A 22,980-nucleotide genomic window follows, 5' to 3' on the forward strand; every position below is an offset into this window, starting at 1 on the left:
CACCTACTCAAGAAATTTGATGAGTTTTTGAGCTTGGAAGAGTCAGGTCAAATCCACATGTCTGAAAATTTGGAAGGCAGTGATTCTACAATTCAAAGTATAACTGCTTCATTTGGATATGATCATCAGGATACCACTGTATGAGCACCAAACTTTCTTACATTGAATGAGTTGAATACTAGGAAAACTGAACTAACTCTTTTCATGGGTCAATCATATAACTAGAAATGGGATCTGTAAGTGCAGTCATGGAACTGCTGGAAGCCTTGAAATACCTCTGAACTTTCTGAAGAAGGTCAAAACTTTTCTTTTTGCTAGCTCAAGTCTAAATTTAATAGCATTTCAAACCCTGCCCCGTCATACATTTGTGTCAAGTAGTCTGTCTTTGATATCTCCAAACTCTGCTGTAACCAATCCATACAAAGTTCATGCAACCGGACATGCCCAATAATACCATCTCCACCACACAGGAATCCTCTGCATTCATCATGGAAGAAATGCAACAAAATGAGACAGTTTCGTATCCATGTGCTAAACAAAGTTCCAATTTAAAGAATTATGGGTTGAGAGCACTAACAGTCCGTGGGACGATAAAACCTGAGAAGAGGTTCCATAATGCATAAAATGCTACAGCAATGATGGCAGCAATATGTTGATTTGTTGTGGCAGCCACAGCCATCATGCCAAAAAAGGTAAAGTATAATTGGCTGAAGAACGTAAAAAACAAATACCAGAAGAACTTAGCAGCTGTCCATTCAAATCCAATCATTGCATAAACTATAGCACCATACACCACAGCTTGTGAAAAGACACATGGTATCTCAACTAAAGCCTGAAACAAGAGATGAATTTTGATTAATAAAACCCATAAAGCATTAGAGACATACAAAGTCTAAAGCATAAGAAAACTTGTTACCTGTGCAAAGGCTTATGGCACGGATGAATACATTCCTGCAGCTCTTTCTCTGTAAAAGACTGTCTATTTCAACTGCCACGACTGGTTGCACCAATTGGCCATTCTGAAACCCAAGGAAGATAACAGCAGCTACATAGAGCCCATTGCATTAGAAAGATCTCGTTGCCTTGTTCTGCATTTTCCCATGTGAAGTAAAAATTGAAGTTGATTTGGAGAAGCATACTGAGTTCTCAAAATTCTTAACTTACTTCAAGTTACCTTTGGGTGCCGAGATCCCAGAACATGGTTCCAAACATCAAGGCTATGAAAGTTGTGAAGAAAAATCTCACTGCCGTGTATGGTGGATTGCGCCAGTATGACCAACATTGTTTCCATAAGCATGCCATACATTGGGTGAAGAAGGGCTGGGAGTATTGATTAGGGAAATAGAGGTCCTTAGAACTAGGGGTAGGTTGGCTCAATTCTTTAATTAAATCTTTGTTTCTCCTGAAACATATGCCACATCTTAGAAAAGGCTTCAACAACAAATTCAAGCCTGCATGATGAACATTGAGATGGCTGTATATGACATTTCAATATCATAAAGCATTCGGATATCCTATAGTTAAATCACCTGTATATGTCTGAGTTTTTGTATATTTCAGTGAAATTCACCCCCAAGATTAATTCTTGTGCAGAAATGGTAACTTCCAACATCTTTGATTTTTCCTACTCCTCCAATTCCCTAAATGAAAGCGAGTCACATGTATTAGTAAGCACTTGATATGAATTAACTCAAACTAAAGTATTTTGCTTATAGCTTTTACTTTATCATGGCAGCATACCTCAAAATACTTTATCAGATGAGAAGAATGTCTACCCAGTGGTCCCACATATATTTCTTGTCCTCCACTAAAAGCAAACAGCTCAAATTCTGCAAAACTGGTGAAAATTTCACACAGTAGCTTCTGTCTCACCTTCATGAAGGCATCGATATCAGGATCAGGCATAATATTTGCTGCTTTCTCTCTTCTTGAGAGCTCTGCTAACATGTCTGCAGATAGCCAAAAAAAAGTGTCAATCTCCTGGCCCATGCAAATGTCATACAACTACATTCACAACCTTCAAAAACAAAGAAAATAAAAGTGAAGGCAATGGTTTAGACTAACCATATCGATCTCCAACACCCTGGCATCTTGCAGAGAAGGTCAAGGTTTCCCGTACAGTCATTTCTCCTATATGGGTATCAAGTTGGCTTATGTAGGCGGCAGTTCTCTGGGGTACAAACTCATTCATGCCGTGACCCTTGTATGTCACCCTTCCCGCAACCTAAACAAGAAATTTCAGCTTTCAAATTGGATATGAGATTAAAGAGCTAAAAAGTGAATATTCATCAAAGAACAAAAGCAATAGAACTTTCTTTTTTTTTTTTTTTTTTTTTTTCAATTCAACCTTTAGACTAGAATCAAGGATTCCGTACAAATCCAATAAGAGAGTGGTCTTTTCAGAACTTGGAGGACCCAAAAGCAACGTCATTCTGCAGAGAGAAAAAATGCACAAAAAATTGAATACGGATCTTCAGGGCATTCTAAATTTGAGAAAATAAAAATTCATTTGTTTTATCAATCAATTTTTTACTAGAAATAAATTCTTATTCTCACCTTCGGGGTCTGATGATTCCGCTAACATCATGAAGAATAGTGAATTTCTTCTTTCTACTTGGAAGAATCCGAAGGGTGTTCAAGATATCCTTTAAAACAGAAAGAAAAATTATAATCTAAAGACAAACTTACCTAAGAGAATATTTGTTGCTTAGTTAGTGATCTGTCTTTGCATTTTAGTTACCTCAATTTTATTAAAAGCAGAATTAATGAATGAAGGCAAAGCTCTGCTTCCTACATAAGCTTCTGCATCAATGGTAAGATGCTCAAATCTAACTTCAATTTCGGGAAGATCAATTCCAACTCTGAAAAATGGAAGGGACATGAAAACCCATTATTAAGAAGTCAAAGGAAGATGCTGTTTGGTTGAGAAGAAAATGTAGGAAACACTGTCAGGCATATTTAAGTTGAATTCTTTCTTATCCACTATTTTCACTTTTCAATGTTCAAAAAGCGGCAAGGAACGCAAGAAAAGAGGAGAAACCGCACCTATCAATACGATTCTTGAGCTTCAACAAGAACTTCTCATTGTCCTCATCGGCGATTTTCACCAACCGCTCCACTAAACTCTTCTTTTCCTGAAGCCCAAGGTTTTGTATATCAACTTCACTGACCTCACCCTCTGATCCCAGCAGCAAACCTTTCCTTAACCGATTGTAGGTGGGGAGTTTCTCGAGTGCGGCCCATTTCAAAGCTTCCTTGTCATCCTCACCCCTCGAAGATTGGGTGAAAATCTCAACATCAGGGGTCCTCCATCTCATAGAACCGGCTCTACGAGTTTCAGGAGTCGACATTGCAACCAGAAAGGAAGAACTCTCCTGTAAAACCAAAAAGAACCCACCAAAACCCAGAAACCTTTCCGAAGAATATAAGCTCCTTTCTTCTCTCTTAGTACGATGCTTTGTCTTGTTCCATTGCTGCTACTTTGCTCTGCACTGGAATAAACATATAGAATGGAAGGTTTATATGGTGATTGGTAGGACAGAAAATGAAGCGGCTCAAAAGATTCGAAACTGGTTTATTTTCCTGTGATTCTTAGAAAATTGGCGGGGGAAAATTGACCATAGAGGAGTCTGCACAATGACTCCGTAATAATGTGCACATGCCACCATCTTTACCTTTCACAGTTCATAATTACTTCCTATATTAAGACTTTCACGGTTCATCTCACACTCCCTATTTAACAAAAAATTTATATTTTTCTAAATAAATGATAAAAATAAAAAATAAAAAATAAAAAATAAAAGAAAAATAAATTTATAATCTAAACACTCAAATGATATTTTAGACTAATGAAAAATAAAGAACCTAAATATTCAATAACATTCTCCTCTATTAAGCCATAAGCTTAGAATCTTAAAACAAATTACTCTAAGGCTATGTTTGGTTATCATAAAATTTGAAGGAAAATGCAAGGGAAAGAAAATGCAAAAGAAAAATAGAATGAAAGAAAATAAAAAATAGATTAAAAGTTGATAATTTTTTTTATTACTTTAAACTTATTTTATTTATTTTAACTCATCAATACAAAGATTGAATAATTTAAAAATACATAAGTTTTTAATTAGTTTTAATTGTATTTGATTTTCTTTTATATTTTTTATAGGACAATCAAACATGAAAAAATCATTTTCCTATGCATTTTTTTTCTTTCCTTAGTATTTTCCAGAAACCAAACATAACCTAAAAATATTTTTTAGAGTTGTGTATTTCAAAAAGAATGGGATTGCTTCTTTTTTTTTTTCATTTTAAGTCTTAAATTACTTTAAAATTTAAAATCAAAATATAAAAAATTTTATTTTTTACATTAAGATAAATTTATCTTATACAAAGTAACAAGTTAATAAACAAATAGTTTTAAAACGACTTAAGTCTTAACACAATTAAGTATTATTTTAAAATTAAACAATAAAAAAACCATCACCTTACAAATAAGATTTAAGTGGGTTTTACCATTCAAAATTGCTTGAAATCTAAGAGGTTATTTGTTTTTTAAACTTAAATCTTAAAGCTAATTGCTTTAAAATTTATTATAAAAATAAAAATAAAATAAAATAAAAACTTTTGTTGTTAAGACAAAATTTTATTTTAAAAATGATAAACTAAAAAATAATTTCAAAAATGACTTCGATCTTAAAGCAACCCTTTCTATTAGGATTCCATGTCTATCCTAATTAAAATTAATAATTAACTTGATTTTCAGTAAGATTATATCGATATTAACCGATATTATTTTCTAATAAAAGTATTTATGAAAGCACAAACACATTTATGCTTCAAAAAATGGAAAACATTTTTTAGTATTTACAACTATATTTACAAAATAGTTGGATTCCTCACATCCTTTCAAACACACTGCAGGTACAAATTTAGAATCCTCACATGCTTTCAAACAAACTATAGGTGCAAATTTAGAATCCTCACATGCTTTCAAACAAACTCTAGGTGCAAATTTAGAAGTTGTTGCCATAAGAGATTTTCAAATTTAATTTTTTTCCTTTTTCATAAGGAAAAAACCTAGGTACTAAATTTGTAGATACCAACTTTGTCTATCCACATAAAAATATTCCAAATATATTTAAAAAAAAATTGGAGTCCTCACATAAAGTCATCTTGAACAAAGGGTACTGCAACTTTTTGGGCTGTCTTAATTATCTTGAGTTAAATGGTATAGTGTTTAAGAATGTGGACCCGAGACACGAATAATTAGAGTAAGATATAACCAAATAAGACTAAGATACGAAATAATGAGACCAAAGAATTTGTCTCTAAAAGATATGAAAAAATGAGAGTTAAATATAAATTAACCCGATATAGGTATAAATTTAACAAGAGAAATATTAGCTATGCTTAAATGTGTGAATTTAGGAAAATCTAAAATTTCGATCATAATTTTTCATGATTAAATCAACTATATATAGGAATGGTTGAAAATAATGAAAGCAATGTATAACCAAATGGGACTAAGAAAAATAATGAAACCAAAAAATTTGTCTCTAAAAGGTAGCAATAAATGAGAACCAAGTATGAATCAACTAAATATAGGTATAAATTTAAATAAAGAAATATTAGCTATGCTTAAATGTGTGAATTTAGGAAAATCTAAATTTGGTCATAATTTTTCATCATTACATCAACTATATATAGGAATGGTTGAAAGAGTAGTAAATTTGGAAGGCTGTGATTTTACAATTCAAAGTATAGCTGCTTCATTTGGATATGATCATCAGGATACCACTGTATGAGCACCAAACTTTCTTACATTGAATGAGTTGAATAGGAAAACAGAACTAATTCTCTTCATGGGTCAAGCATATAACAAGAAATGGGATCTGTAAGTGCAGTCATGGAACTGCTGAAAATACCTCTGAACTTTCTGATGAAGGCCAAAACTTTTCTTTTTGCTAGCTCAAGTCTAAATTTAATACTATTGTTTCACTGTTACATTTGTGTCAAGTAGTCTGTCTTCGATATCTCCAAACTGTGGTGTAACCAATCCATACAAAGTCCATGCAACTGGACATGCCCAATAATACCATCTCCACCACACAGGAATCCTCTGCATTCATTAAGGAAGAAATGCAACAAAATGAGACAGTTTTGTATCCATGTGCTAAACAAAGTTCCAATTTAAAGAATTATGAATCATTGTAAAAGAGTAAATTTATGGACATACAAATTAATATAATTGTAGGAAAAAATAGGATTTGACTCACTAATACGAAAATATATAGAAAAAATAGCCTCAAATTGTTATTCCCTAAAATATCCTTTTTACTTATCATGTTATCAACACCAATTGATAACTAGATTCCTTCAAGTAAATTTATTATTATTATTATAGGAAAAAGTAGGTTTTGACTCACTAATATGAAAATATATAGAAAAAATAACTTCAAATTATTATTCCCTAAAATGTCTTTTTTACTTATTATGTTATCAACACCAATTGACAACTAAATTCCTTCACGTAAATTTATTTGTTATTATTATTATTATTATTATTATTATTATTATTATTATTCCTTCACGTAAATTTATTGTTATTATTATTATTATTATTATTATTAAAAATGCCCTAAACAATCAAAGTCCTTAAAATTAACCTCAACTTACCTTAATGAAAAAAAATCATACGAAGACCTTGGAAAAAACCATAAACCTTATTTTCAGCAAACTCAAATTAGCTAAGGTTTTACCTACTAGTTATATTCACACTCTTTCAAATTACCTCACTTTTGCTATGAGATGTTTGTTTATAGAAAAAAAAATCAACTTTTCCTAAAGGGTCTTTGTTTTTGGAGAAAAAAAATCTAAAATGATAATAATAATAATAAATATCTAAAAGGAAGATAATTAATTACGTGGAGTTTAGTTGTCAATTAATGTTGATGACATGACAAGTAAAAATGGCATTTTAAAAAATAATTAGATGACTCATTAAAAATTGCATGTATTTCAAATTATTTTAAAATAAATAAATATAATATCCATATACAAAATTTAGAGTTCTTTTTTTTTCATATATTTTCATATTAGTGAATCAAAACCCATTTTCCCCCCATAATTATATACTCAATTTATATATTAGCCATTATTTGATAAAATTTAAAATTATTTTTAAAATATCAAAATCAAGCCCTAGATAACTCACCATTAAAAAAATATTTAAGAAGTTATAAAAAGCTCCTTTTATTATATTTTTATGGTATATAGTAGAATTTAAATAAAATTAATTCTAAAATTTTTAAAAATTAAAACAAAAAAAAATCATTTATAAAAGTTATTAACCATTAATAATTGATAGTGGTTGTATTATAAAAAAAAAAAAAAGAAGGTTGTATTAGTCTTGTCATTGATATTCATAATTGATAATATCATATATTAAAATTATTAACCATTACTAATAAATCAACACTAATTATTAATTATTTAGACCTATTTTACAAAAAAAGAATGAAAATTTTAAATTAATATACCAAAATTAGTTTTAGAAGCATATAGAGAAGATTGAGAATAAAATTTGAGTTTTGTGGTGTTGTTTTAGTGTTTTAAGTTTTGAAACTTGAGTTAAGTGATTGTTCTTTGCTCTGTTTGGTTGTTGAGAAAAATAGAAGAAGATTAAGAATTCAACTTAAGTTTCGTGGTTATTGCTTTGGTGTTTGAAGTTTTGAAACTCGAGCCAAATGGTTGTGCTAATATATGTATCTTTTTTTGTATGGATTCTAACCAAATCATGGTGAACACACTTGTGCACACATCCAAGAACATATATATCAAATTTGAACAACCGTATAATGCAGTTGTATTGACCATACAAAGATAATGAACAAACTATGTAAAGGGTATACAAGACAAATCATGGATTTTGAACAGCTATACAAGACCGTTACATTGACTATATAGGAGCAATGAACCAACTATACAAAATTAATGAACTAACTACATAAAAAGTGTACAAAATAGGACATGAATTTTGAACAACCATACAATACAGTTGCATTCACTTTATAAGGCCAATGAACTAATTATACAACCAATGTATGAATTTGAATGTTTGTTTACAACTTATTTCTATCCCTCGCCAAAACACCTCAAAGGTTTATGACAATAAAAAGAAAAAAAAAAGTATTAATTTTTTTTTCAAATTTTAAAAAATCCAATAAATATAAAAATAGATTTTTATTTTTTAAAGATAAAATTAAAAATTGAAAAAAATATGATAAATTTAATTTTTTTTATCTTTAACTTAATTTGTAAATATTTTAAAAATAAATAGGAAAATTAAAATATTGCAATTGATTTTTAAGATAAAATTTGAAAACAAAAAATAACAATAACTTTCATATAAAATATAAAAACTTTTAGATACTTAGGTGGTGTTTATTTTTTTTACTTAATTCAAAATAGAACCTTAATGTTTAATAGTGTTAAATATTAGGTTGTTTGTTTTTATAGTATTTTATTTCTATTAAGTATTAAAAAGTAAAAAAAATAAATATGTTATTTTTTCTATTTAGAAAAAGCTACATATTTTGGCTTTTTCTATTTAATAAAAAGTTTATAATAAGTCATGAAAAAAGTAGAAAAACAAATAACCTAAATTCTAAAACTAAATTGCTTTCAGCAAAAAGCCAAAAAAAAAAACACCACCTTAAACTAAAGAGGTAATGGTAATAAAAAAAAGTAAAAAAAAAAAAAAAAAAAAAAAAAAAAAAAAAAAAAAAACTCTACCCCTGACTTGGTCCCCATGTTCGATATTGTACTATTAAACACACTTCATTCAAATCCATTCAAATTGCAGTCTTTGTATGAAGAGACTTAGCTCTGTTCATGGGGCATTACCTTGTTCAATGCTGAGTTTGAGCAGCAAACATAGCTCCCTTGAGTCCTAGAGACCTCAATGTGACTTTTACAGAGTCAGATGATCCCTTGCATGTCTTTTACCCTTGTTTAGATGGCGAGAAAATTAGAAGAAAAGGTTTTAGAAACTCACCACTAAGCAAGGATTCATGCAGAATTTGTTATGGGATGATGCACAGAATATTTGCCTTCTTTCTCCTCTGTTCTACAAGCTAAATGCACATACTAAAGTGTAGTATATAACTTTGTATTAACTCAATGAGATAGTGACACTTCTCAGACTAATAGAATGGTTTGATCAAATTCTGCAAGTATAAACAGTAAAGATCTCAGCTGAGCAAACAACTTTGTATTACTTTTTCATGTTGGCCACAATCACTAGATCCTCTATCCCCTGTTGAACTTTTTTGCTGTTAATGAACTCAAAAATCAAATTTAGCTTTTTCTATTTGAAAAAACCTCATTTTCAAGGGAAGACATTATTAAATCCTCCTTGATGGTGGTAAAGCTAGGGAAAGAAAAAGAAACAACAAATCTTAATATGATGTTTCTAGGAACCCTATCTTCAATGAAGCAAACTAGTTTTATGGGGCCTAATTGACTGGAAGTTCTTATTTTCATTTGTCCAAATAAAGAAATATTCAAAAACTGAAAATCTGTTTTCCTCTCACAATTCTGAACAATCAAAGCAAGTATTAATAAAAAACACTCAGAATATGACAGATTTTGAACTTAATCTCATCTAGATTCACCTACTCAAGAAATTTGATGAGTTTTTGAGACTGGAAGAGTCAGGTCAAATCCACATCTCTATAAATTTGGAAGGCAGTGATTCTACAATTCAAAGTATAACTGCTTCATTTGGATATGATCATCAGGATACCACTGTGTGAGCACCAAACTTTCTTACATTGAATGAGATGAATACTAGGAAAACTGAACTAATTCTCTTCATGTGTCAAGCATATAACTAGAAATGGGATCTGTAAGTGCAGTCATGGAACTACTGGAAATACCTGTGAACTTTCTGAAGGCCAAACTTTTCTTTTTGCTAGCTCAAGTCTAAATTTAATACTATTCCAAACCCTGCCCCTCATACACATTTCATGGTTTTGAAACCATACTATTTTCATGCTGATACCTGTCTTTATGATTTCAGCTGCTTAAAGCAGAGACTGAAAGTGGAGCACCATACCAGTAAGTTGGTCATCAAGATGAAAGGATTGCATAAGGTTATATTATTCTCTTGAATTTCAAATTTCAAATTACATACAACTGGGAGAAAACAAAATACAAGAATTTAACAAGATAAATATTACCTCCTCATAGCAGGGCTATCAATACTATCTAACAGCCTATACATAGAACGAAACCATTTTTTCATCTTTGAAGAACTTGAGCTTTTATCGCCTTTGGAAGTTAAATGCCTTAATGGAAAAGGCAAAGATAAATAAGAAAAGCACCGTAAACCCAACAATCACAGCTGCAACCACTCCCAGGAAATCATGTTCAAACCCAAAATAGTCATCCAAGTATTGTTTCACTGTTACATTTGTGTCAAGTAGTCTGTCTTCGATATCTCCATACTGTGATGTAACCAATCCATACAAAGTCCATGCAACTGGACATGCCCAATAATACCATCTCCACCACACAGGAATCCTCTGCATTCATCATGGAAGAAATGCAACAAAATGAGACGGTTTCATATCCATGTGCTAAATAAAGTTCCAATTTAAAGAATTATGGGTTGAGAGCACTAACAGTCCGTGGGATGATAAAACCTGAGAAGAGGTTCCATAATGCATAAAATGCTGCAGCAATGATGGCAGCAATATGTTGATTTGGTGTGGCAGCCACAGCCATCATGCCAAAAAAGGTGAAGTATAATAGGCTGAAGAACGTAAAAAAAATATACCAGAAGAACTTAGCAGTTGTCCATTCAAATCCAATCATTGCATAAACTATAGCACCATACACTACAGCTTGTGAAAAGACATATGGTATCTCAACTAAAGCCTGAAACAAGAGATGAATTTTGATCAATAAAACGCATAAAGCATTCGAGATATACAAAGTCTATAGGATAAGAAAACTTGTTACCTGTGCAAAGGCATATGGCATGGCTGAATACATTCCTGCAGCTCTTTCTCTGTAAAAGACTGTCCGTTCGACTACCACGACTGGCTGCACCGATTGGCCATTCTGAAACCCAAGGAAGATAACAGCAGCATACATAGAGCCCATTGCATTAGACAGATCTTGTTGCCTTGTTCTGCATTTTCCCATGTGAAGTAAAAATTGAAGTTGATATGGAGAAGCATACTGAGTTCTCAAAATTCTTAACTTACTTCAAATTACCTTTGGGTGCCGAGATCCCAGAACATTGTCCCAAACATCAAGGCTATGAAAGTTGTGAAGAAAAATCTCACTGCCGTGTATGGTGGATTGCGCCAGTATGACCAACGTTGTTTCCATAAGCATGCCATACATTGGGTGAAGAAGGACTGGGAGTATTGAGTAGGGAAATAGAGGTCCTTAGAACCAGGGGTAGGTTGGCTCAATTCTTTAAGTAAATCTTTGTTATTCCTGAAACATATGCCACATTTTAGAAAAGGCTTCAACAACAAATTCAAGCTTGCATGATGAACTTTGAGATGGCTGTATATGACATTTTAATATCATAAAGCATTCAGATATCCTATATTTGAATCACCTGTATAGATCTGAGTTTTTGTAAATTTCAGTGAAATCCACCCCCAAAATTAATTCTTGTGCAGAAGTGGTAACTTCCAACATCCAAGTTGCAGGGTTATAACCATCTTTGATTTTACTCACTCCTTCAATTCCCTAAATGAAAGCCAGTCACATGTATTAGTAAGCACTTTATATGAATTAACTCAAAATAAAGTATTTTGCTTATAGCTTTTACTTTATCATGGGAGCATACCTCAAAATACTTTATCAGATGGGAAGAATGTCTACCCAGTGGTCCCACATATATCTCTTGCCCTCCACGCTTCAACAGGAGCAACTTCAAATGCATTTTGAATATGTCAGTACTTACATTCAGGAGAGCATAGAAGAGAATAAATCCTTTCTATCCATTAACATTTCCCACCTCATCAAAGGCTTCAAAGATGTCAATACTTGGCTGATGGATGGTGCACACAACTGTTCTTCCTGTGTCCACTGTGTTCCTGACTGTTCTCATAACAATTGCAGCAGCTCTTGCATCTAGCCCTGAAGTTGGCTCATCCATGAATATTATTGAGGGATTTGCCACAAGCTCAACTGCAATGGTCAGCCTCTTGCGCTGCTCGGTTGAGAGACCATTTACACCTGGCAACCCAACTAGTGCATCCCTTAATGGGGTCAGTTCCACGAGCTCCATGACTTCCTCAATGAACATCTGTAACCATTAGCAAGGATTACAAATTGTTTGAACCAGCACTTTTCCCCACAGTGAAGCTCAACCAAGTTTGAAAAATATGGAAACAACTCAAGAAAGTCTCACCATTCTGGTTTCAGCATCCACATCAGGAGACAACCGCAGCCAAGCTGAGTAGAGCAAGGACTCGTGGATAGTAACATGAGGAGAGTGGATGTCATTCTGCTCACAGTATCCACAAATTCGAGCAAAAGTCTCTTGCTTCTTTGGGTAGCCAGAAATGCTGATGTTTCCCTCAATATATCCACCAGTTTTCCGACCAGCCAATACATCCATGAGAGTGGTTTTACCAGCACCACTAACACCCATCAGAGCTGTAAGAACACCTGGCCTGAAAGCACCACTCACCCCCTTCAGAAGCTCCAATTTGTCTTCAAGGACACCCTGACTTTTCATTTCCTGGAAATTCAATTCAAACAACTTAGTTCTCATTTTTGGTTTATTAGTACAGTAACAACACTCCTATGCAGCTAAAATGTACATTATTTGCAAAAATATGAAGTTACCTCTGGCATGTCAACTGAGTATCTAATATCATCAAAGGTGATAGAATGTGGTTGGAATGGGAGAACCATCCCTTTTTTCTTGTTATGGTTAGCCTCAGCAATGGCTTCTTCTGTCACATATGAGAATGTAGATGAGATACTTCTCCCAATTTCCCCTCCCCTCTCTGCAAGTTAAGTTTAAATTTAGTGAGCCATATAACACATGCAGTTAAATGACAACATGTAAGAGTTTCATCACTTGTGGATGCAGTTTGGTCAATTGAGCCTTTTCTATGGGATGATAACTCGATCTTTCCTCCAGTTTTGGCATTGTCAGACTCTTCTGTTATCACAGCTTGAGGCTTCTCAAATGCTGCACAATTTGCACAAATCTTAATGCACCAACATCCAATATTTTAGGAGTTTCAATGCAGAGATGGTAAAGATACCCACGATTTAGGTAAGTGAGAGCCACAGTGTAAAAGAAGTTGAAGACAAATATGAATCCAAGCAGTGCCCCGGCTCCTATCCAGCACCAGTGTGCCTCTGTGAAGAACCCACGAGACTTCAATACTGTGACTCCAAGGGATTCTGTTGAAGTGGTAGAAGCATTCTGAAAATTGGAAATACATTTAATCATCAGTTACTGACACAAATAAACACAAATATTTACATGGACGATTCAAGTAACTTACTTTGCTCCAACTTTTCCCAAGGAATTCATTTACCACTATTGCGTTCTGTGCATACATCAGAGGGGAAGACCAGTAAACCCAAATCCACCATTTCTTGATATTTTCTGCAGCATTGACCAAATACAAAAAGAAAACAAAAATCCATTATTAGGGTTTATGCACAAGAAGGTTCTACAATTCCTAAAAAAATCTTTCATCCTTATACCTCGTGATAGGACAAAACCACCCAATGCAAAGAGTAAAAGTAATGCAAATGTCCCAAATGTGTTTGCAATAATCATGTTTCTACTAGCTGCTGCTATAAATCGAAATAATGAAGATGCCACCTGATTAAGAAGCAAGAGGAGAAGATACTGTCTAAACAACCTGCAATAAAAGATCTGTTCATTGAGCATTGATCATTTTGGAACAGAGAAAACATGTGAAACAAATCTGGACAAGTTTCAACATCATAACTTTTTAACTTTTACCTTCCCACATTTGGATCAAATCCAATGACATAATAAGTGATGAATACCCAAACACCAACTTCAACAAATGTGATGGGGATCTTGAGGAACCATGAGGGAAGAGCATATGCCCATGCAGGATAGAAAAGTAGGCCTCTTTGCTTGTAAAAGACAGGAAGTTTTACAATGGTCATGGCAAGTTCTGACATTCCATTAAACATGACAGTGATGACAATGAAGAACAAAGCGCCAGTGTAAATGTTTCCATCTTCTGTTGTGTTTTTGTGCATTTCAGTTCTTAGGAAGATTGTCATGCCAATCACTGCCATTATTGTGAGCTAAAAGCAGAAATAGACTTAATAAATTAGGATCACATATAGAAAATTAAAAACCATCATTGTAAGTAACAACAGTAATAATACTCACTTGGGTGAGCTTGAAAATATAGACAAATGAGTTCCTCTTCATCAGCAAGTACTCCCTTGCAATGCAAGCATCCAACAGTTCCTTCTTTCTAACACCATACTTTTCGGTTTTCATAGCAGCTGGGTGGCTTTTGGTTTTGTCAAATGGAGTTGCAAGCTCATCTCCTAGTTTCCGTCCAATGTGAAATGACTGGAATGCCTCAGCAAATTCCTTGACTGTGACAAAACTGTAAGGCTCATCTTTACATATCCAATACTGCTCCTGATCTTTCCTAGATGTTACCTGTAATCAATTTTAAAATTCATGTTCTAGCTTGGGTTTTTCTAAAGAAGGGGAAAAAAATGAGAATATGCCAAAAGCTACAAAGCTATTAGCACTCACTTCTTGTAGGAAGTCTGCCACACCCTTCCTTTCAGGACATCTGAACCCCATGGATTCAAAAAAGTCAAGAACGTCTTCACGAGGACCCTGATAAACAATCTGGCTATCAGAGAGGAGAATGATGTCATCAAAAAGATTGTAAGTCTCAGGTGCTGGCTGGAGGAGAGAGATGAGAGCTGTCCCTTTGAAAATGTGGATGTTTTGTCTGAGAGAATTCACGATTTGATAAGTCGTTGAGCTATCCAAGCCAGTAGAGATCTCATCCATGAACAGTGCCTTTGATGGTCCAACCAGCATCTCACCTATCATTCATATATTTTCAATTAGTTGAACTATATTAGATTAATGAAGGAAAAAATATCTTCTTCTTTTTTCTTTTTTTTCTTTTTTTTCCTGTTAGGACACAAATTATCCTACCAGTTGTGACACGCTTCCTTTGTCCTCCAGAGATACCCCTCACCATTTCATCTCCTACCATGGTGTCTGCACAAACTTCTAGTCCCAGAATCTGTAAATTTAAGTGTAAATGAAAATAAACAAATTATGAGTTAGAATTGGATTTTCTTAGAAATCTGTATTCTATCATTGAAAGTTTTATGGTTCTGATACCTTTAATGTATAATCAGTGATCACATTCTCCTTTTGCCCTTCAGCTGCCACTGCCTGAAATGTTAGAAACCAATAATGAAAATCTCAACCACCATTAAAGCTAGTTTGGTTCATCAAGAAATTCCGTGGATAAGACCACAGAACATGAAGAAAACAAAGTCAATTTGCCTATCCATGTGAGAGATCAAAATTTTCATTCTAGAGAAGACAAGAGTCCATGTTCTCCACTAAAAACAAATAGCTCAAATTCTGCAGAACTGGTGAAAATTTCACAAAGTAGCTTCTGTCTCACCTTCATGAAGACATCAATATCAGGATCAGGCTTAATATTTGCTGATTTCTCTCTTCTTGAGAGCTCTGCTAACATGTCTGCAGATAACCACAAAAAGAGTCAATATCCTGGCCTATGCAAATGTCATACAACTACATTCACAACCTTCAAAAACAAAGAAAATAAAAATGAAAGGCAATGGTTTAGACAAACCATATCGATCTCCAACACCCTGGCATCTTGCAGAGAAGGCCAAGGTTTCCCGTACAGTCATTTCTCCTATATGGGTATCGAGTTGACTTATGTAGGCAGCAGTTCTCTGGGGTACAAACTCATTCATGCCATGACCATTGTATGTCACGCTTCCCATAACCTAAACAAGAAATTTCAGTGTCCAAATTGGATATGAGATTAAAGAGCTAAAGATTGAATATTCATCAAAGAAAAAGCAATGATTTTTTTTTTCCATTCAACCTTTAGACTGGAATCAAGCTTTCCCGACAAAGCCAATAAGAGAGTGGTCTTTCCAGAACTTGGAGGACCCAAAAGCAATGTCATTCTGCCGAAAAAATAAAATAAAATAAATAAATAAAAATAAAAATAAATAAATAAAGCTAAAAAAATGGAGTAAGGATCTTCAGGAGATTCTAAATTTGAGAAAGGAAAAATTCATTTGTTTTCCAAACAATTTTTTAGAAATAAATTCATATTCTCACCTTCGAGGTTTGATGATTCCGCTAACATCATGAAGAATAGTGAATTTCTTCTTTCTACTTGGAAGAATCCGAAGGGCGTTCAAGATATCCTTTAAAACAGAAAGAAAAATTATAATCTAAAAACAAACTTACCCAAGAGAATATTTATTGCTTGGCTAGTGATCTGTATTTGCATTTTAGCTACCTCAATTTGATTAAAAGCAGAATTAATGAATGAAGGCAAAGCTCTGCTTCCTACATAAGCTTCTGCATCAATGGTAAGATGCTCAAATCTAACTTCAATTTCGGGAAGATCAATTCCAACTCTGAAAAATGGAAGAGAAATGAAAATCCATTATTAAGAAGTCAAAGGATGATGCTGTTTGGTTGGGATGAAAATATAGGAAACATGAAAATCCATTATTAAAAAGTCAAAGCAAGATGCTGTTTGGTTGCAAAGAAAATGTAGGAAACACTATCAGGCATATTTAAGGTGAATTCTTTCTTATCCACTGTTTTCACTTTTCAATGTTCAAAAAGAGGCAAGGAACGCAAGAAAAGAGAAATCGCACCTATCAATACGATTCTTGAGCTTCAACAAGAACTTCTCATTGTCCTCATCGGCGATTTTCACCAAACGCTCCACCAAATTTTTCCTTTCCTGAAGCCCAAGGTTGTGTATATCAACTTCATTGGCCTCACCCTCTGATCCCATCAGCAAACCTTTCCTCATCCGATTGTAGGTGGGAAGTTTCTCGAGGGCGGCCCATTTCAAAGCTTCCTCATCATCTTCATCCCCTGAAGTTCGGGAGAAAACCTCCGCACCAGAGTTCCTCCATATGGAAGAACTGTCCTTCCTTAAACTACCACTGGCTCTATAAATTTCAGCCGTTGCCATTGCAACACGAAACGAGGAACCCTCCCTGCAAAACTAACCAAACCCACTAGAACCCAGAAACCTTTCCTACAAATCAGAGGGAAAAAAAACCCAAATTTCGAGCTCTGGAGCTGAAAAAGCTCAAAATCAGAGATGGGTCGCCTCCACCCTTTCCTCTATGCATGCAATTCCGTCTCTTTGCATTGTTAAAACTTTGTTCCATGTTGGAAAAATGTGAAGAATGGAAGGTTTATATATTGATTGGAAGGACAGAAAATGAGGCTGCTCAGAAGTTTGAAAACCGCTTATTTTCCACTGACTTCATCTAGAAAAATTGGCGGGGAAAATCGAATCTAGAAGAGGCTATGAAATTACGAATGTCTCCATTTTTGACTCTTCAAATTCTTATTTTTACATTTTCACATTTCATAATTTTCAGCCTTCGAGTACATTGTTTGTCAAGTGACTGTAAAGAAATGTAAATTGTTAAATATTGTCTAACCGCCGCACTAAGGGCTTGTGTAGACTTTCCCCCTGTTTCAAGAATGGGTTTTTGTTACTGAAAACAAAAAATACAAAAAACTTATTTGAGGAAGGGGATGTGTTTTTATTTTTGTGTTTTCCGTGTTCTCAAAAACCACTTTTTTTCAGAACAATAAAAAAAATGTTTTCATTATTTTTTCAATAGAATAAATTATTTTTTGTGTTTTCTTTTTCTTCTTTTTGTGTTTTTCTAGCTCCTTTTTGTGTTTTCACAAAGGTGAGCTCCACCCTCACCCTCACCTACAAACCCTTTCTTTTTCCTTAAATTATTGAAATTAATATATTTACACATTAACTTTCAAACATGTTTTTTGTTTTACTTATTCTAAAAAACTTTTTTATTAACTCAATAAAACATTTTTTTTTTAGAACAAAAACTGTTTTTCAAAACAATTTTCAAAAATAGCAACCAAACAGACCTTAACTTTTCGGTTTAGCTCAATTCCCCCTAAATTGCAAATGTAATTTTTTGTGGTTAAAAAGATGAGGGAAAAGTAGGATTGATTTACTAATATGAAAATACATGGAAAAACAAACCTCAAATTTTTTAAATAATTATTATCTTCGTTTATTTAAAAATAATTTCAAATAGATACATTTTTTAATGAGTCATCTAATTATTCCCTAAAATATTTATTGTCATATCATTAATATTAATTGATAGATAGATTCTTTCACGTAAATGTTTATCTTCCTTTTAGATTTATTATTATTATTATTTTATTTGGGATTTTTTTTTCACTGCTTTTATCATTCATACTCTTCAAACTATCTCACTTTTATGAGATGTTTATGAAAAAAAAAATGTCTTAACTTTTCCTAAGGTGTTTGTTTTTGGGAAAGAAAAAAATCTCAAATAATAATAATTGTGGGATGCTCACAACCGTCTAGCATGATCCTTATGTGTCGTCGAGAGTGATGCCTATTTTGTGCAATCGTCATGTATCTGTCTACCTTAAAATGCAAACAGACATAAATCATTGGGGCACTATACATTCCCACCAATCAAGTATTAAATACGACAGATATTAAGTGCATTAATTGACATAACCATTACTAAGCATAAAACGTCATACTTCCAAGGCTCAAAAACTAGTAATCATTAACATTAAAGACGATAAAAGTGCAATCAAATGTATAATAAACGCATTGAGAAGACATTACCTTTGAGCTTGAATAAACAGTCATTATTCATAAAAAAGAAGTGACTTAAGCTTCCAAAGGATGTATCCGAAAAACTCATTCAAACATTCTTTTGTGCAAGTGCAATCGTCGTCTACATCACATGAAGGCTAGCCGAATACTTCATTATTGGTCATGCACCAACAATAATGATAATAAATCTATAAAAAAAAGAAAAAGAAAAACCATTTATGTGGACAAGTCTAGTTGTCAATTAAGGTTGATGACATGACAAAAAACAATAACATTTTAAAGGATAATTAAATGACTAATTAAAAGCGCATGTATTTCAATTTTTTTTAAATAAATAAAGATAATATTGATTTAAAAAATTTAGGTTTCTTTTTTTCCATATATTTTCATATTAGTAAGTTAAAACTCACTTTTCCCTTAAAATTAAATTCAAATTCTTATTATTCAAAGCATTACATTAGTTTGGATTTATCAAATATTAAATAACATATAAATTAATATTAATCATAAATTCCCATAATATGAATCATTGTAAAAGAGTAAATTTATGAACATACAAATTAATATAATTGTAGGAAAAAGTGAGTATTGACTCACTAATATGAAAATATATAGAAAAAATAACCTCAAATTTTTTAAATCCATATTATCTTCATCTATTAAAAAGTAATTTAAAATATATGTACTTTTTATTGAGTCATATAATTATTCCCTAAAAAGTAATTTGAAATACACACACTTTTTATTATCTTCATCTATGAAAAAGAAACTTTTTTTTTCTTTTCATTTCTTTTATTTTTTCACACTCAATTGTTTTTCATATTATTCTTATATTTTAAAACAAAATAATTTCTTTAAATAATAAATTATAAAATGATTTTATTATATTCAATGCTTTTTTAAATTTGCAAAAATAGACCATCACCCTATTCACCTCCCTCTAGGGTGATTACCATAGGTTGGATTAACCTAATATTTCTAATAATTTTTAAAATATCAAAATCAAGCCCTAGATAACTCACCATTAAAAAAAAAATATTTAAGAAGTTATAGAAAGTTCCTTTTAATATATTTTTATGGTATATAGTAGAATTTAAATAAAATTAATTCCAAAAATTTTTAAAAATTAAAAAAAATCATTTATAAAAGTTATTAACCATTAATAATTGATAGTGGTTGTATTATACAAAAAAAAAAAGGTTGTATTAGTCTTGTCATTGATATTCATAATTGATAATATCATATATTAAAAATTATTAACCATTAATAATAAATCAACACTGATTATTAATTATTTAGACCATTTTTACGGAAAAAAAAATAGTGAAACTTTTAAATTAATATACCAAAAATAGTTTTAGAAGCATATAGAGAAGATTGAGAATAAAATTTGAGTTTTGCGGTGTTGTTGTTTTAGTGTTTTAAGTTTTAAAACTTGAGTCAAGTGATTGTTCTTTGCTCTGTTTGGTTGTTGAGAAAAATAGAAGAAGATTGAGAATGAAACTTGAGTTTTGTGGTTATACAGTTGCATTCACTTTGTAAGGCCAATGAACTAATTATAAAAGCAATGTATTGTTTACAACTTATTTTTATCCCTCACCGAAATACCTCAAAGGTTTATGACAATAAAAAGAAAAAAAAAAGTGTTAATTTTCCTTTTCAAATTTTAAAAAATCAAATAAATATAAAAATAGATTTTTATTTTTTAAAGATAAAATTAAAAATGGAAGAAAAATATGATAAATTCAATTTTTTACCTTCAAGTTAATTTGTAAATATTTTTAAAATAAATAGGAAAATTAAAATATTGCAATTGATTTTTAAGATAAAATTTGAAAACAAAAAATAACAATAACTTTCATATAAAATATAAAAACTTTTAGATACTTAAACAAAAAAGGTAATGGTAATGAAAAAAGTAAAAAAAAAAAAAAAAGTGAAGTTTCAAAAATTTTATCCCATCTCAAATTCAAAAATTTTTAAAAGTAATTTTTAAGGATATAAAACAAACCTATATTTTTTATATAAGAATTTTCCTTTTTTTTAAGTTATAAAAATTATTCTCAATTTCTCCTTTTAAAAATAATGAACAAGAAATGTATTTAAAAGAAACCTTATATTGAAAAAATTTTAAATGCCTAATAATTAAAAAAAAAATTCTAAATTTAAAAATAATAATTTAAGTTTTAAAATTATAAATCGTATATGGAACTTCTTCCCATTAAATAATTGCTTACTTAATCCCCACATGTGATTTTCTAAAAACCCAATTAAGGGTATTTTGGGCATTTTTGGCTCACAAAATGTTGGTACGTCCTTCATAGTAATTTGGAGACGTGCTCGACCCCATCACAACAATTATACAAATTCATGGTCTTTAGGGTCATTATCACCTTCATGGCTTCAATCAGCCCTCGATCATAGCCGGCTGTAGGTGCAATTTGGTCTCTTCTCACTTTATTAATCACACAGGACAAAGTCCAAAATCAAATATATTCTAAAAAATAGGTGGATTCTTGGCATGTGTATCAGGAATTTTACTTTTCATATGGAAAGTGGTGATTGCCTAAATGGAACGCGTGATTGACTTTAAGTCCTAAAAATAATAATAAATAAATAAATAAATAAATAATGAAAAATAAGGCAATTGTGCCTAACTATTGAATGAAAAAAATAAAATATTTTGTCACATCTATGGAAAGTTGACTTTGACAATGACATGATAGAATAGGTCAAGCCCACTAGATTTCAGGAAAGTAGTAAGTAAAAAATAAATATAAAATGATATTCTAGTATTTTATTGAGCATAAAAAATAGAAAATAAATTCAAATATAATTAAAATTAAATTTATGAATTTTAAGATTATTTAATTTTTATATAAAATAGTTAAAAAAATTAAATAAAATTTTAAAATATATAAAAAATAATTTATTGAGTTTAAATAATTTTTCTCATTATTTTATTTCTGGAATTTCCTCAAATTTTTCAAAATCCAAATGCTCTATGAAAATTGACTTTGACAATTACATGATAGAATAGGCCAAGCCCACTAGATTTCAGGAAAGTAGCAAGTAAAAAATAAATAAAAAATGATATTCTAGTATTTTATTGAGCATAGAAAATATAAAATAAATTCAAATATAATTAAAATTAAATTTATATATTTTAAATTTATTTAATTTTTATATAGAACAATTAAAAAAATTTAATTTAATTTAAAAATAATTTATTGAATTTAAATAATTTTTCCCATTATTTTATTTCCATAATTTCCTCAAACTTTTCAAAATCCAAATGCTTGGTTAAGCTTTTTGAAAGCGAATATTATAATAATAATAATAACAACTTATTGAACTTTCCATGCATCATCTTCCTTAAAATATAAATGCTCCAACTCCCATTTTCAAATTTATCATTACAAATTTTGCAATTTTGGTTTATTTAAATTTAAATACAGAAGAGGCCAATAATGGCTCCTAATACATGGAATACGCATATCCCACCATTTTTTACCCTTCAAATTCTTATATTAACACTTTCTCCGTTCTTAAATTCTAGCTTTTCTATGTCTTATATGGGTATATTAGGCTATGTCGTTTAAGATCGACAATTTTGTTCTATTCATTTTAGCTTAAAAGTGTCCAAGAATATGCTCTATATTAAACCTCTCTCATGTTAGTAGCTTCAACAAGATAGGAGTTCTTGATGGAACATCTATGGTCCGGGGGACATGATAGACAACCCATATGACTAGTTCACATAATTATGAATCTTCTATTCAAATATTTTAATATTTGACTCCCTTTTCCACAATGATAGCTATACTTATGAATGAAAAAATCAAGGCCATCAAAGCCTCCTTGATGATGGTTAAAGCAAGAAAAAGAAACAATGAATCTTAATGTGATGTTTCAAGGAGCCCACTTTTCAACGAGGCGACCTGAATTTAAGGGGCTTAGTTCACTGGAAGTTCTTACTTTTCTTGATTCCAGATAATGAAAGATTTGATATATATCTAGAAAT

The 22,980-nt window shown here is 31.5% G+C and overlaps 1 protein-coding gene and 1 pseudogene across 1 annotated transcript; both read right to left on the bottom strand.

The window, feature by feature from the left end:
* Positions 1–892: 892 nt before the first annotated feature.
* Positions 893–3,621, bottom strand: LOC132254259 (pleiotropic drug resistance protein 1-like; annotated as a pseudogene).
* A 6,500-nt stretch (positions 3,622–10,121) lies between these two features.
* Positions 10,122–17,524, bottom strand: LOC100251419 (pleiotropic drug resistance protein 1). Its single transcript, XM_010656415.3, has 24 exons — positions 16,954–17,524; positions 16,587–16,707; positions 16,403–16,491; positions 16,161–16,245; positions 15,900–16,059; positions 15,708–15,784; positions 15,416–15,469; positions 15,224–15,314; positions 14,807–15,108; positions 14,426–14,707; positions 14,021–14,337; positions 13,756–13,916; positions 13,551–13,654; positions 13,309–13,468; positions 13,115–13,228; positions 12,877–13,040; positions 12,437–12,769; positions 12,041–12,331; positions 11,870–11,953; positions 11,636–11,769; positions 11,281–11,508; positions 11,023–11,194; positions 10,684–10,938; positions 10,122–10,583 (listed from the first exon to the last, which is right to left on the bottom strand). The coding sequence occupies exons 1-24, from the start codon at positions 17,277–17,279 to the stop codon at positions 10,323–10,325; spliced, it is 4,365 nt and encodes a 1,454-aa protein (XP_010654717.1). The 5' UTR covers positions 17,280–17,524; the 3' UTR covers positions 10,122–10,322.
* Between the last annotated feature and the right edge of the window lie 5,456 nt (positions 17,525–22,980).

Source organism: Vitis vinifera, chromosome 9, assembly GCF_030704535.1.
Source record: "Vitis vinifera cultivar Pinot Noir 40024 chromosome 9, ASM3070453v1".
NCBI classification, from domain to species: Eukaryota; Viridiplantae; Streptophyta; class Magnoliopsida; order Vitales; family Vitaceae; genus Vitis; species Vitis vinifera.